The sequence below is a fragment of the Sander vitreus genome, chromosome 5 (assembly GCF_031162955.1).
Source record: "Sander vitreus isolate 19-12246 chromosome 5, sanVit1, whole genome shotgun sequence".
Classification (NCBI taxonomy): domain Eukaryota; kingdom Metazoa; phylum Chordata; class Actinopteri; order Perciformes; family Percidae; genus Sander; species Sander vitreus.
This window is the reverse complement of record NC_135859.1, coordinates 23,791,413-23,807,391: the sequence shown is the minus strand read 5'-3', so window position 1 is coordinate 23,807,391 and position 15,979 is coordinate 23,791,413. Positions and strand designations below refer to the sequence as shown.

The 15,979-nt window shown below is 39.2% G+C and overlaps 1 protein-coding gene across 1 annotated transcript; it reads left to right on the top strand.

Moving 5' to 3' along the window:
* Nucleotides 1-663: 663 nt before the first annotated feature.
* Nucleotides 664-13,566, top strand: letm2 (leucine zipper-EF-hand containing transmembrane protein 2). The gene is made up of 11 exons (XM_078251097.1): nucleotides 664-921; nucleotides 1,700-1,768; nucleotides 2,973-3,507; nucleotides 5,229-5,372; nucleotides 6,199-6,342; nucleotides 6,660-6,863; nucleotides 7,452-7,571; nucleotides 7,790-7,909; nucleotides 8,666-8,764; nucleotides 9,434-9,502; nucleotides 11,163-13,566. Exons 2-11 carry the CDS (start codon nucleotides 1,722-1,724, stop codon nucleotides 11,217-11,219), a joined length of 1,539 nt encoding a protein of 512 aa, XP_078107223.1. The 5' UTR covers nucleotides 664-921; nucleotides 1,700-1,721; the 3' UTR covers nucleotides 11,220-13,566.
* Nucleotides 13,567-15,979: the final 2,413 nt, after the last annotated feature.

Below are 15,979 nucleotides of genomic sequence, written 5' to 3'. Positions count from 1 at the left end.
CCTTTTTTGCTTCAACTTTAATCTGAAACTGATTTTGAGGAAAATAAAATTGCCTGTTTAAATATCAGAATCAAAGACCAATAAAAGTGGTCCATTCAGGGTTATATAGGGTTAATTTAGCTGTGGAGAGCATTGTCATTTATTAGTACAAGACATCTGTCATAAGCTAATTCAATAATGTTGCCATAAGATAGGGAAAATTGTGAACATTATCATTCTTTCAAACTTAAAAGGTATTTTTCCTCAGATTTCTCAGACTCAAACCTATCACTTATTACTTTCATAAAATGTTTTGCCTCAGACTCGGCGCATCCTAAATTTAAAATAAAATAAATAATTGAATTCAATAAATTAAAAAAAACTGTTATACAGGATTTTTTTCCCGGGCCATTAATGTCACACCAGACATCCAGTTCGTAATACTGCACATAAATATATATTGCAATACTGTCATCAGTAGGCCATAGGCTCAGTCATCGTTGTGTTATGTCATTCAGTGATAGATAGTGACTTAACAAACATTTATTCAAATAAAAATCTTCGAGATTACTGCTTTAAGCCTGACAGAATTACTATGTTCACAATTGTCCTTTGCTTTTTGCTGGGAGTAATTCATCTTTTCAATCATAGACGATCTTCGCTGGGTACGCACACAACATCCACGCATGTACAGTACGACCTTTCAGTGCAGCTGCCTGGGAAGGCTGCGCGTGCCTAGTGGTCGACGAGGAGCTGAAATACGACGACTTAAAAGTATAAACCCACCGTTAATGGGTTTATTACCACATCAGCCGTTGCTTCCGTCGCTCCCGTTTACCTCGACCGATTGTTGTGGATGGATTATATTATTCACGTCTCACCGAGAAGCCTTACAACGCCCAGTCAGCAGCGGCAGCCATAGCTCCGTCATTGACGCTGGAGGTTAGTGGGCTTGTCAGGCTCGTCATCTGCCGACTGCCATTTCACCAGCTAGCTTTAGCCAGCAGCAAGCTAACCGGCTAGGCTAGCGGAGGTTTCCCAGCTAATGGCTTGGAAACTAATTCCTTGGCTACGGGTGAATTTGCTAGCACGATGCTAAAAAGGTTTCTAGAGTAGTGATATTTTGATAGTTTTTAAGATATTTGGGATGACACACCAGTAATGTTAACGTTAGTGGGAAATTATCAAAATGTTTACTTTAGCTTATGTTACGTCCATTTAGCATAACGTAATAGTAATAGTGGCTGTATTACTTAGCTAGCTAGCTAGCTAACGCTAGGCAGTCATGAAGGTCTGTGTAAGGTTACTTTTTTCCAAATGTATATAATTGATTTCGAGTATTGGTTGATATTAATGGTTAATTAAGCTAGCCGTTGAGCGTTACATGGACCCTGGATTGACAAGTGATATCTGTCAGATAGCGAGCTGTGTTGCTGACTCAGACTGTTGTTACATAATATTGAGCTAACCTGCTGTCTGGTTGTGCTCATGCTAATGTTAGCTCTGTCATATAATGTCATTCATAGTTAGCTCCCTTGCAAAGCATAACGTCTGTCATGTGTTTGTTATGGCAGGAGACTTGTGTCTGTGATCGGACAGATGTTGTTCGTGTTCTGCTTGTTGTATTTTTTGTCTGTTGTTGCACCAAACGGGTGAATTGTAACCAGACACCTAACGTGACATGCTCGGTCTCTCTCTGTCTCTATGTGTGCTTTAACAGAATACTGTAATCTGCCTCTGCAATGGCCGTCTTCAGTCACCAGGTGCTCCTTGCAGTGACAAGATCAAGGTAAGTACTGCAAGTAGCACATTGCTCCATTAACATCCTATAAGCGAGGAAAACAAGAACTCCAGCAATGCAAAGCAGGCTGTGTCCCACTAATGTTAACGTATGCAGAACTCCCTTCATAAAAAAGTTTTCTTCACAAAGTTCAATGACAGTAATTACAAGCTCGTGGGTGCTCTCTGCCGTGCTGTGTTTGAGGAGAGTCAAGCACAGGCTGTCTCTGTTTACATCGTGTGCTACCGTGAACCCTATTTAATATTGATCATGACTTTACACACGAGGTAAACACACAACTACTGTGGTTTCTACTGATGAGGCAAGATCAGCGACTGACAGCTGATAGGACAGCGTTGTCATCACTCATGCTATCATAAATTCTCATGACCCCTGCAATTAGAGTTATCATTGTTACACAATTTTAACTAAGTTGTACATTAGGGTTGGGCAACATGGTGACATATAGCATGAGAAGATGTATATAGCAATTTGTCAACTCTCAGACTTTACCATACCATGTATACAAAGTTAGCTATGCTTTTATCATCTCTGGATTAGTAAGGCTACCATTACATTAACAATATTGAATTTACAGGAATTATACATTAGGTATGTTCCTTATGATGAGCCTTAAACAGCCATTCCTACCTGGTTATTTTTTTGTAGTAAATGTTTTTTTATAATTTAGTTAACAGAAACTCTACTATCCTGATGAGAAAAAAAAAAAAAAAATGTAATACAAAATTTAGATTTACATACATTTGGGTTCCCGTTTCTTTCTAGAGTTTTTGACCTGTAGTATTCCTGTGGAGTCGTTTTTTATAAGTGGTCCCTGTTTTGTTTGTATTGTGCATACACACAAGGATGCATTTTACACTATTCCACTGATCTACAGGTGGTAGTAAAGCTCCAAGAAACATAGCAATGTGTCAGCAAAGGCAGGGAGGAAGAAGGCTAACAGCTAGTAAACATGGATGTAAACAATGCAGGATTTAAAAGCCTGTAGAGGTTTCAAATATTTCTTTAATAATGGAAGTACAATTGACATGTTTGTTAGACCTCAATATTGTTGATAAACTAATCAGTTTACTTATCAGTTCATCAAATACACGTTTGAGCACTATCAAATACTTTCTTCACTTTTTTTAAGAACATTTCCCTGCACAATATTATTTTGTAACTAACCATTGTTTCTTGTTGCTGTCAACAGGGGATCATACTTATTATCCAAGAGGCATAGCTGCTCCTCTCTGTCTTCCAAAGCCTATCTCCACATAGACCCTTCTCGCCAGGTCTCGTCCTTCACACTCAGGCACTCCCGCTACGGCTCCCCCCACAGTTACCAAGACCACGCCCTCGGCAGTGGCCACAACTCCGCCCTGCTCACCCGCTCTCTACACAGCTCAGGTGTTTGGCTCCAAGACATAAAGCAGGAGGACACTAAAACTTCACCAGCTGCTGCCCAGGATGCTTCTCCAGGAGCTAAAAAGGACTCTGTGGCCGCTGCACCCCAGTCCCCACCTCCATCAGTTCCCACTCCGACGCCCACCGCCAATACAACGGCCACCGTCCCTCCGGTGAAGGAGAGGGCAGTCGTGAAAAAGGCTCTGTATCAGAGGATTGTGGATGAGTTGAAGCATTACTACAATGGCTTCCGGTTACTCGGCATCGATATCAAGATTGCAGGCAGGATGGTATGGAGGCTGCTGCACGGACAACTGCTCACACGCAGGGAGAGGAGAAGGGTAAGAGAAGCTTTATTCAGTCTGTCTAATGTTACAGTATTGTCAACTCCTGCAATGTCATGCACAGGGATCTAAATAATTTACTGTAAGTAAGTTTTTGTGTCATGCATACATATAGTTTCACAGCCCACACGACTTTAAAGACACCAAAAATACTTTTACAGTGGTGAAACGTATGTTTCTAAAACACAACTCAAGGTTTTCATAACCAGAAGAGCTCATCAGAAATGAAGGATACTTTAAGAGCTACTTTAATGTAGCTCTTAAAGGGATACTTTGCCGATTTTAAACCAGCTCTGTGTCGTCTGTGTGTGTGTGTGTGTGTGTGTGTGTGTGTGTGTGTGTGTGTGTGTGTGTGTGTGTGTGTGTGTGTGTGTGTGTGTGTGTGTGTGTGTGTGTGTGTGTGTGTGTGTGTGGAGATGAACAGTGTTTGACTTCCCTCCGTGGAGCTCCCAGCGGACCTCTGTAATGCATTTTGCATCATCAGGTGGATCTCAGCTGACCTCTGCGGGGAGCTCCATGCACCTGCACCACGAAGGGAAGCCAAACACAGTTTATCTAAACACACTGCCACGACACAGAGCTGGGTTTAAATCAGCAGACTATCTCTTTAAATCATCATATATATTGAGCCTGAAATGGGCTTTGCATTTAATCTATGTCTTTTCTCTTCAGTGAAACCATTAAACCTACCTGTGTGTAATAGTGATGTACCTGAAAAGTAACTAGCATGGTTAAAAAATTGATATCTTAGGGTTTTGTACTATTGATTGGGGGGAAAAAATATGCAATATGTAGCCTCTTGGATGAGATATTTAGATACCAAACAGACCATCTTCCCATACTTGTATCCCAAATTCATTTGAAATCTTACTCTTACTCCAATACTCTGGAAGTAATCGGCCTGGTTTCTCTGTCACTCTTCCTCTGGGTTGTTATCATCATTAAATGAGTGAGACTATGGCTTATTTGAATAACATAACAAACTTTTTTTTTTTTTTATAGGGAGCTTTCAAATTTAGTTAATTATCAAATTGAGGCTATGACTAAGATATGTACTGAGGGGGATATACGTAACAATTAAAAGTGCTCTTTGGTGGACAAACTATATAATAGACACTGTTTTAAAAATTCTATTGCTTGCTACTTCTTGTTACTTTTTAGTTGACCTGCGCACAATAACTGATTATATCTGTGATCAGCTAATATCAGCCGATTATTTAATCAAAGTGGTGGCTGTTTTTTTAATCTGTGCTGTTTACTAGTATGCAACCATAATGTGGCCAGCTGAGTTGGTCTTGGTTGTGTTCACAAAACCCAAACATTTTCAAAATTGTGAATGAGCTCTGGAATTGGCTTTGCTGAGAGGTGTGTCCTTCATTTGATTATGAGCTCTTACCTGAAAATCTATGCACATTTCAGATAAGCGTCATGGAGAGAAGACACCGGTAGATCATTGAAAAAGGACATACTGTTACTGAATGTCTCGCTGACTGATTGGTGTAAAAATATTTTCACCCTCAGTAAACCAAGTTGTGCACATGCCATGGTCAAACTATATTTAGGCTATTTTAGAAGAGGAATGGCAGAGCCTCAGTACACATGTAATGTATCTTACATGCAAACGCACCTCCAAAGACAACTGTGCCACAGCATGAATACTGGCTCATGTTACCATGGATATTTTCTCACATTAACATTGTTTTTCTTTGTGTTTACAGCTGATGAGGACCTGCGCTGACCTGTTTCGTCTGGTGCCCTTCACAGTGTTTATCATCGTTCCTTTCATGGAGTTCCTTCTTCCTGTCTTCCTAAAACTCTTCCCAGAGATGTTGCCCTCCACCTTCGAGACAGAAACCAAAAAGGCATGTGTGTACACACACAGACACACACACACACACACACACACACACACACACACACAGCTAAATTACATCTTTATTTATTTCAGCATGAAATACACATGCTCTCCAAACCTTCAAAATGCTTCGTGGAAGCCCTCATTAATATGTCTATTGTTCCTGTAATTATAGTGATAGGACATTCCTTTAGTTAACTTCTAATCTTTAAAAGAAAAGCAGCAGGTTTCTGTATTTGCTCCAGTCGACCTGTCTACTCTGATGTTCCCTGGTTGTTCTGGAGCACGGTTGAATGATTCATAGAAATGCTCTCGTGCTCCTGGACAGCACAGATGTGTCCGGCCTCTGAAAATGTGACTGAACAGATTTATAATGTATGATATATCACCGCAATATGTTGGTGTAAGTACAATATTATTATTTTTGTAATACTTAAAGATTATATTGTGACTGTCCATGTTATTATCTACTGTGAACTAAAATGCAAAGTTAGTCAAGAACTCATTCTAGACAATGTGGTCCTTTTTCATTCGGTTGCAAATGGCTTAATACTTCAAACAGTAACAGAAAATACCTTTTTTGAGTTGAAAAAATCAGTTTTTTGGCATCAGCACTTTTCAGCATAGAAAAATATCACTTTCATTAATCAACACAGTATTCTGAAGTGGAGAAACCACTCAGTAATGACTGTATTTGAATGCCTCAAACGGCAGCTTTATTTGAAGTGTGTGTATGTATGTATGTATATGTGTGTGTGTATATATATATATATATATATATATATACACAAATTTTATACTAACCTTTTGTCCCCTTGCTCTTCTTAATGCAGGAGGAGAAGCAGAAGAAAGGTCTGGCAGCAAAGTTGGAGCTGGCCAAGTTTCTCCAAGAGACAATCGCTGAGATGGCTCGAAGGAATAAAGCAAAAGCTCAAACAGAAGATGAGACACAGCGCTTCTCCACATATGTTCAGAAGGTAAATCGCAGCAAAGAGAACACTTAACACCTAGTGTATCATATCATGCCAGCCAATGCACACATTTTATACAGCTCAAGTTAAGTGTCCTTGATTCAAATGTTTAAGTCCAATGTTTTAATGCTGAACTTAATCTTCTGTACTGGTATTAAGGTTAGACTGTTGCCAGCTAAGTGTTTAAAAAGTGATTTGATTAATGCATTCCGTGAGTGCAGTCCTATATTCAATTAAAGTTGATATATTATCTTATAAAAATGCTGGTACAGCTGTTCTGGACAACATTTGCTCAGCCTGGTGACTCTGTGTATCCTCGTCAGGTTCGGGGCACAGGCGAGCAGCCCACCACCAAGGACATTGTCCGGTTTTCGAAGCTGTTTGAGGACGAGCTGACGCTGGAGCACCTGGAGCGCCCCCAGCTGGTGGCTCTGTGTAAACTGTTGGAGCTGCAGCCCATCGGCACTAACAACTTGCTGCGTTTTCAGCTGATGATGCAACTCAGAACCATCAAGTCAGACGATGAGGTGAGACAAGCCTCGTTTCCACCAAGCAGTTCAGTTTGTTACACGTAAGAACGGTTTTCATTACCCCTCTGCATCGTCGTAAGGAGGAAAACGGCGAGCGCTGGATGTAGCAGTGAGGAACAAAAAGGTTTTTCTGTTGGTTTCTCAGCGCATGGTTGTCCACAGCCTACATTTAGTACTGTCTGCAGTGGAAGTGCAAACTACATCTAGTGTCTAGATGCATATGGGTTACCTACGGTTCTAAAGGTACTACACCAAAAGCGTTTGATGGAAACGCGGCAATAGAGGACCGGGATGTGGTAGATTTGTGGTCCAAGTACTGTTGGCATGATTTTATAGTCGTAAGAGGCAAAAATGGACAAAGGTTATGAAACTGGCAGGTGCCATACCAGTAGTTTTGTACTTCTATATTTACTGCTGTTAACTGTTTCCCCAAGAATCCTAAGTATTTATTTACCCACAAAGTGTGTTGGTGAAAAAACCCTGGAATGGTTCAGATATGGAGTTATTCCCTCTCTTCATGTGCAGCTACCATCTTTTCTCAAACTTGTGCAACAGTTTTTGACTTCCCTCTCTGTTTCTTCACAGATGATTGCAGCAGAGGGTGTGGCAGCTATGAGCGTGTCAGAATTACAGGCAGCCTGTCGCAGTCGAGGGATGAGGTCTCTGGGTCTCACCACCGACCAGCTACATCAGCAGATGCAGCAGGTGAGCAACTGAATGTTAAGTTTGTCGTTTCTGTTAGTGGATAGACCCTAAATACTGGTTTATTCCCCAGATTAACATTCCCCCGAAAGAGGAGTCAAAAGATTTCACAGATTGCAATTAAAAACAAGTTACAAGTAGATTTTCATTTCTTAACCATCTATCAGATATCTGTCAGTGTTGTCATTGTTCCCCATATAATAAATGTTCTTCTCCGTTAGTGGCTGGACCTGCACCTGAAGGAGAATGTTCCTCCATCGCTGCTGCTGCTCTCCAGAGCCATGTACCTGACTGACCTCAAACCAAAAGCTCCAGTCATCCCGCCTGTTCCCAAACTAGAGGTTCCACATTTACAATCTACTTAAAATCTTACTGCATATTCACGTGAATGTACAGATTAGAGAAAGTTGTACCCGTTTTAACATTCCAGCTGTTAAACTGCTGGTATGCAGGTCACTGATGTTTGGTACTGTTCAGTGTTTGCTCTCCTTATGGAAACTAGCTGTTTCATTTGATGTTTCCGGTGTCTACCAATTCATTAGTAACCTAGGCTGCAACTAACAATTATTTTCATCTATCAATTAATGGTTTAATATTAAGAGGCAGTGAAAAAACAACCATCACAACTTCCTAGTGTGCAAAGTGCTACCATATACAGTATGACCTAAGATGAACATATGAAAAGCTGGTACAAGTAAATGTCTGGCTTTTTTGCCTGAAACGATTAATCAATAATCAAAATAGTTGCTGATTAATTTTCTTTCGATCGACTAATCATTGCCACTCTATTAGTAACCCCAAACCTTTATTAATCCTTATTAAAGCTCTCCTAGACATGTGTTAGGACATAAAAATACTCTGAATCCTATTTTGTGTCTGTTTTTCCATTAAAAAGTTTATGTGACTAGTATAAAACTCTTAAAATAACACCTATTCATTCTTCCTCATTTAAACATCCAGAATCTATGAATATGGAAATGTTTAACTGCTAGACACAAGACGTCTCGGACTTTAATACAGGCATTAAACAATAAACCAAAGCAGGTAGTCTTTTGTGGGATGTGGTCTTCTAATCAGATGTTTGTTGTTTTTTGCAGAAAGCTACTCCACCTCCAGTGGAGAATACAGGAACAAACACAACCTTAGTCAGCGCTGACATGTTGGCGGACCCTGCTCTCATCATCAAAGATAGACCGGTCAGTGCACTCTTCTTAAAAACACAGCCACAAGGGGGCGGCCTCTAGCTCACCCAGTAGAGTGTGCGCCCCATGTAGGCTGAGTCCTTTGCCTCTTTCCCACCTCTCCTGTCTATCCACTGTCACTATCACAAAAAAAGGAAAAAGCCCCAAAAAGATTATATGTATAAAAAATTTAAAAAAAATACAAAGAATGAGACAGTGTTCATCTTTGGATATTTACCACAATTACAAAGAAAATAGTCGCTGTATCTCTTACATCTGAAGAATTAGGTTTCTGATATGCTTTTATGGATTAAGAAAATGACCTAGCTTCTTAAAGGAATAGTTCAACATTTAGGGATATGCGCTTATTTGCTTTCATGTTGGGAGTAAGATGAGCAGATTGATGTTTGAGAGTGGTATCAATGTTTTCTAACTAAGCAAGAACGCAATCAAGATTACTTTATGTTAAATAAACCATACATTCCCATGCCAATGCCTTGTCACATATCTGAAGATGGACCTTTTGGAGATCTATGGTTATGCCAGGACAGCAACTGCAGTTTTTCTTATAAATGTATGAATGATTGTAACACACAAACGTGTAGAGTATCAGTTCTACAGAAGAACCATTAAATCCTGCAGGACCTTCCATCTTATATTTGTCTTTTTATCTGTTTGTTGTAGGTGGAAGAGATAAGAGACAAGGCTCCTGTGGTGTCGGACAAACCTCTGACTCCTGCTGAAGTCCTTCAGGTGAGCTCCCATTGTTGCTTGGACCTGTAGAATCCACAGAAACCAGTATGAGATTTGATGCAACACAAGGTTTCATAATTCAGTTAGTTCTCGCATGACATGCTAATCTCTCACAGTAGGACACGGCTACTATTCTGGAAAACCAGCTATTCTGCTAGACTGAAAGGATTTCATTACAGTGGCGAAAGTATAGAGAGTCTTTGGAAATCTGTTTAGATATAAAGAGGTAATAATTACTGACTGAGTAACCAACACAGATACAGAAAGCTACTGGCTAAATTGGAACTGTACACCTCAAGTTAATCTGTGTGAGTTTTAAAAATAGCTGATAAATATAGACCTGTCACGCATGCTTCCAAGTGGTTTTCTTTTAAACCATCCAGTCATTTAAAGAGACACTGCATCTTTAATATGCTCTTGGCACTCGTTTGTTCTCTGACACTTGGCTTTTCTGTCTTTGTTTTAAGACTACTGGGGAAGTCTGTTCGTATAGCTGCTGTTTAAATGTTAACACTAAACTAAGTTTCCATCCCATTTACACTCATTCACACATTTCTAAACAAACGTGTATAATACGCCACATTTTTAAGTGGTCCAGTTCATGGCCATGGGACATGCCTTTTCTTAAGCCTTATTTGGGTCAAATAAATCAAATTTTAAGAATACTGAAACATATTAATGTTTCATTTAGAGAGCTCAGTCATTCAGGCACTGAGGTCTGTCAGTGTAGCACAGACTCATAGTATTGCAATATTTAACTTATTATTGAGGCTGCACTTAAAAATGTCATTATACTGTAGGTAACTGTATTGCACTTATCAGTAGAGCTGGGCGATATGGAGAAAATCCAATATCTCGATATTAATGACCAAATACCTCGATGTCGATATTGCGACGAAGGGTTGAAAATGGGTGCTTTCACAAAATATTTACACAATAACATTTTTGATAAATAATCATCAGTGATGTGGATGTAATGATTAAGTGGTTAAAGGCAAATAATAGAACAGTCTGGTAAGTTCAGAAAATGACATCACTTTACTGTAATGCAGTCTTTAAAACCAGGAAAAGACAACACTTGTGTCATATTACGATATCCAAAATCTAAGACGATATCTAGTCTCATATCACGATATCGATACAATATCGATATATTGCCCAGCCATACTTATCAGTACTGCAACATGGAGAATCCTGGTATCTCAGCAGTCTGAGACACATACCATGTAACCGTGACGACCCTGGTTGCAAGTTCATGTCTGGCTGGTGACCTTTGTCGCGTCCTATTTCCATCTCTTACTCTCTATCCCATGATTTCTGTCACTTAATGGCTGTGAGCTATCAACTAAAGGCAAAGTGCTGTAAACACATATGAATAGAAATTGAATAGAAAACATTAATAGGGGCGCCCGGATAGCTCAGTTGGTAGAGCGGGCGCACATATGTGGAGGTTTACCCCTCGATGCCGCGGGTTCGACTCCGACCTGCGGCCCTTTGCTGCATGTCATTCCCCCTCTCTCTCCCCTTTCATGTCTTCATCTGTCCTGTGGAATTAAAGGCCTAAAATGCCCAAAAATAAAACATTAATAGAATTTAATGTTTTCAATGTGGAAAAACTGGATAATGGAAGTTATACTAACCTTTGTGACCTCTTCCGCAGGCTAAAGCAGCAACAGAGGTGTCCCAGAAGAGCAAGATGAGTGCCAACGGTGTGTAAAGTGGAGCAGGAGCCTCTGGACTGAAGGGAGGACGGACTCAGCTATGTGTCTTCGGGGGGTGAGATGGATGACGGGGATGTATGCACTGGCTTCATTCAGGATCGTGTCTGACATGTTGATGAGACAACTCATCTAGGAGTCCTGTTCCCTCTTGTTCCTCTCCCTGTTAACACCCAGAAAAGGTCTGTTGCCTCTTCTACTTCATCTCAGCAGCTTTAAACCCTCTGCTGTCACATTGGTGCACTCCATTCTCTGTTACTCTCCGTTCGAGCTGGACAAACCAGACTGACATTTCACTGGACTGGCAGACCATTGATGGTGTGATTACTTTGACCTAATGTCCTGGATGCGGCGCCCAAACCACCCACGGCAGAGCCTGGTCAACTGTCTGTTTGATGGTGTCTCCTTACAGTCTAGATGTTCTCCTTCTCCTCCTCCTGTAAATTTGTAAATATCCTGTATATTTCCGTCTCTGTCTTACATCCCAGCAGCAGCAGCTTTGTACATTTTGCTATGCAAAAAAAGTTTCAGTTTGTATTATTTGGAAACCTTTTTCACTCCTCTTCAGGATATAAGAGAAGTCATCCTTTTTGGCTCAGTAGCTGTCCCACCTTCATCTTTGCTCAGTAAGCTGGACCATACTGATGTGCTGAAGCAGACGGCACATTCTGAACCTGCGATTGAATAAAAAGCAGTCAGTTTGTCATGATCTTATTTCGTCAGCTGCAGATTTGGACCAGCCCTGACTCGAAACAGGGTGACATTGCGTAGTTGCTTGGTGCTTGCTGCTGCAATTAGCAAATAAAGACTGCTATATCATACAAGAGGTCACTCCTTAAACCCAGAGGTGACTGTTGTAAAGTGCAGTCTGCCGCCACTGGTAAACCACTGAACAGACAATTTGTAAAAACAAAAAAACAAATAAGGAATGTGCAGATTTTATTTGCATAATACAGTATGTATGATACCAATATTTCTTTAAACTGAAAATGTATGTTATCCATTAAGATATATTATTGATATGGGGGAGAAGTGTAGCCACAAATGAGATTAATGTTATTTTTTGGTATTGTGGCCCTAAAAGAGTATTATGAATAACTATCTTACTGCATTATATTACCCTAAAAGCTGTAATTGGAAGGTTTACCACATAAATGTGTACTGTGTAATACAGTGTGTTTGACAGTGCTTATTTTCCATCCCTCTTTATACATTTTACATTGTTGGAGTAACTTTTTGTCTCCACACATTTTTCCTTTATTGCTATTAATCCACAGGCACATCCCAGAAGTGGATGCCATAAATAAAAGGATATTTTTTAAACAAAAAAAGGATTGCTAATGAAGATTTATAGTTTTACATATGTGCCTAAAGTAAAAGGGCGTTTGTGTTTGCATTTTTCATCAGAGAACATATTTTCTATATTGTACCATTGTCAGTTTTTGATTGATCATCACCTCAGTGTGTTTAAAGCCCCCAGTTGTACCTTTTCTCTTTAGTGGAATGTCTCCTCCTTTTCCCTTCCCCATTTGATCCAAGTATAAATCCAAATGTATCACCTGTGTTGATACTGATGAAAAAGCAATCACCTTTTCAATCAGCTCTGCACTTTTGCAAAGGGGATCAAAAACTTAAAAAAAAGATTTTTCATCTCTGGTTTGTGCTCCATATTTGAAAGAAAATCCAACACATTATGAGTAGATGTGAAATGATTTACGCAACATTTATGCCATTTATTTTTTGGAAACAAAAGGTTGGAGCCTTTTAACAACACCTGTCACTGACCTGTGGAGAAAGATGTGTCGTGTTGATGCGCTGCTCCTCAGACTTGTTGAGTTGATTAGCTGGGAGGTTTGTTGATGGCTGGTACTGTGTGATTAAAGGATTGCACAGCATTACATAATGGCAATGTCTTGACTGGTTTCATGTTTCTGCTGTGCCTCAGAGACCCTGAAACAAAAACAAAATGTAAATGTATGTCCCAGTTATTTGACAGGATGCATTCTTCTGCATTCACACTTGTTTGCCCACAGATATTCCTTCTTGTCCTAAATTACCTTCCTTGTGTCACCTCTTTCATTCATCAGCATCATAGTGTGTGTTAACAACACAATGCCTGTCTGGAAACTACAACTTACTATTACTATCTCAGATGGTCTGTTACATCAATGCCATGATGATGCGTCTTCTGTCTTTTAAGGATTGTTTCTTTCAGTTAAAAAATGCACTACTGTCCAGTTACTTCTTACCCTGAATTACATTTATGCATCGCTTTATCAGGGCATATGAGTGTCTGGGTGATGGGGGGGAGGGCAGAATTCACACAATTAAAATCATTAAACCCTTTACAGTTGTGTCCTATTTCTCTTTGCTGACAATACCAGTGACATGGGAGTGAAATCCAATTGATTTAGATTATCAATGTAACCACTGTAAACGCAACATATAGTTCAATACTTGCTACACTGGCTTAATGACTTTGTTAAGGACTCTTTATCCACATGTTTCCTGAGTTCACAGAAAAACTCTTCACGTCAAGAATTTAAAATCTCTTTTCATGGCCAGCAGGTGGCCCTATCTGTATACAAGAACCCATGCCTAAACCAACCTACAAGGCCAAGTGTAAATATATATATATATATATATATATATATATATATATATATATATATATATATTCATCAGGTTTAACCTGAACACACACACACACAACACTAGCCTACAGTGTAAAAATACTCTGTTACAAGTACAAAAGTATTAGCATATATATACACTTGTAAAGGTGAGGCTATTGTAATTACTTTATGCTGGGTATTTTAATAATACATCATAATGTATTCGTTGATGTATTTTGAATTAATAATTTAAATCTGCAAATTAACTTGCAACTAAAGCTGCTAAATACATGTAGTGGGGTAAAAGGTACAATATTTGCCTCCAAAAGTGAAGTAGAACTATAAGGTATCAAAAGGAAATACTCAAGTAAAGAACAAGTACCTCAAAATTGTACAACTTTCTATTATGGTGTAAGTTTTTGACATTATCATTTTGTTGTCTAATCTTATTTTAGAGTGTCTTTTTTCACATGTGGCCAGGGACAACAGACATTTATCAAATTAATTAATGTACGCGTACACTACCTCATTAACAGTGATTTTTTTGCTATTGTAATAAAATAAACACATATTCATCATTTAGTGTGGAAGTTGTAAGCAAAAATTTTAGAGACGGAAACCTCAAAACCTGTCCATGTTAAATTAAACCAAACTGACGCCCCTAGATGTAATAAGTGAGAAAATATGTTTGAGTGATATTACCTTTCAATTCCCACCATCACCTGCGCTGCGTTCATGTCCTATGGAATATGAAAACTTTCAGGCAATACAACTATCAATCTCCGTAGTTATTTTTACCTCCAAAACTCCAATATATAAATACTTTCCTTAACTGGATCAAACTATTACATCCCAACCCTAGTTGAGGTAGGCCCCCCAAGGTTCACCTCTATCACCACTTCTGTTCATACTAGCTATTGAACCACTAGCAAAGATTTAGTAGGCAAATACAGGGGATTACAATTGGCAACAGAGATCATAGAATAGCTCTTTTTGCTGAGGACGTAATTTTATTCTTAAAATAAACACATCTATTCCAACACTGTTTGATCTAATCAGACTGGTTGCTAGTATCTCCAGATATAACGGAAATAAAAGACAATATATGTAAACCAATATTTATTTACTTTTAAGCTCATATTTGGGCATCAAAATAACACCTAATTTTGAAACTATAGCACCAACAAACTATGGAGTAAAAATGAACTCAGTACATAATTCTATAGAAAGGTGGATGCCTTTACCTACTGTATATCCATCATAGGGAGGATATAGGCTATTTAAAATGAACATAATGCCTAAATTCATGTAGTTATTTCAAATGATCCCTCTCACGCCACCTGCAGGAATGTTTCAGAAACTCACAACACTCTTCAGAAAATTTATATGGAATAAGAAATCCTTGAATCCGTTTATCTCTGCTATATCTTCCATTTGAAACTGGAGGGCTGAAATGTCCAAATCTTTATTGGTACTATTTAGCAACACAATTGAGAACTATAATGTCCTATTTTTCTTCTGGAGATGCTCCATCTTGGATGGACATAGAGTCAGGTTCCTTTAAGGTACCATTGCATTTGTACCTGTATTCAGTCAAGCTGAAGTACATCAGAACACATACTGCTCATCCTATAGTTCTTAATACGGTTAATGTATGGTATGAGGTAAAAGAATATATGAACATATTGGACTCTCTGTCACAATTCAGCCCCGTGTGGGGCAATGTTTCATTTAAACTAGGCAAGATGGATGCAGGATTCCAGATATGGGCAAAGAAAGGAATAAGTAAAGTAGGTATCCTTTTTAAAGAAGGGGTTTTAATGACACACTTTCTACATACCCGAGCAGCACTCCATGCAGCCTGCATTATGTCTGGGGATTTTAATGACCTTTGAAGAAATCTCTCTAATGTATGACATTCCAAGGATGGGACGTAGCCTTAATATCAAAAGTGAGGGGGACAAAACGTTCAGGAGGACGATTTTTATTGAAAAGATTCTCTCCCATTTATTTCTCCACATCGTGGATTCAAAGTAGCGTAGTGTAGTAGTAGTAGTCTAGGGGGGCCTGGGACCATGCCCCACCAGAGAAATTTTATGCCATAATAGCCCAAATTTGGTGGCCTCTGGCACATTCTAATGCCA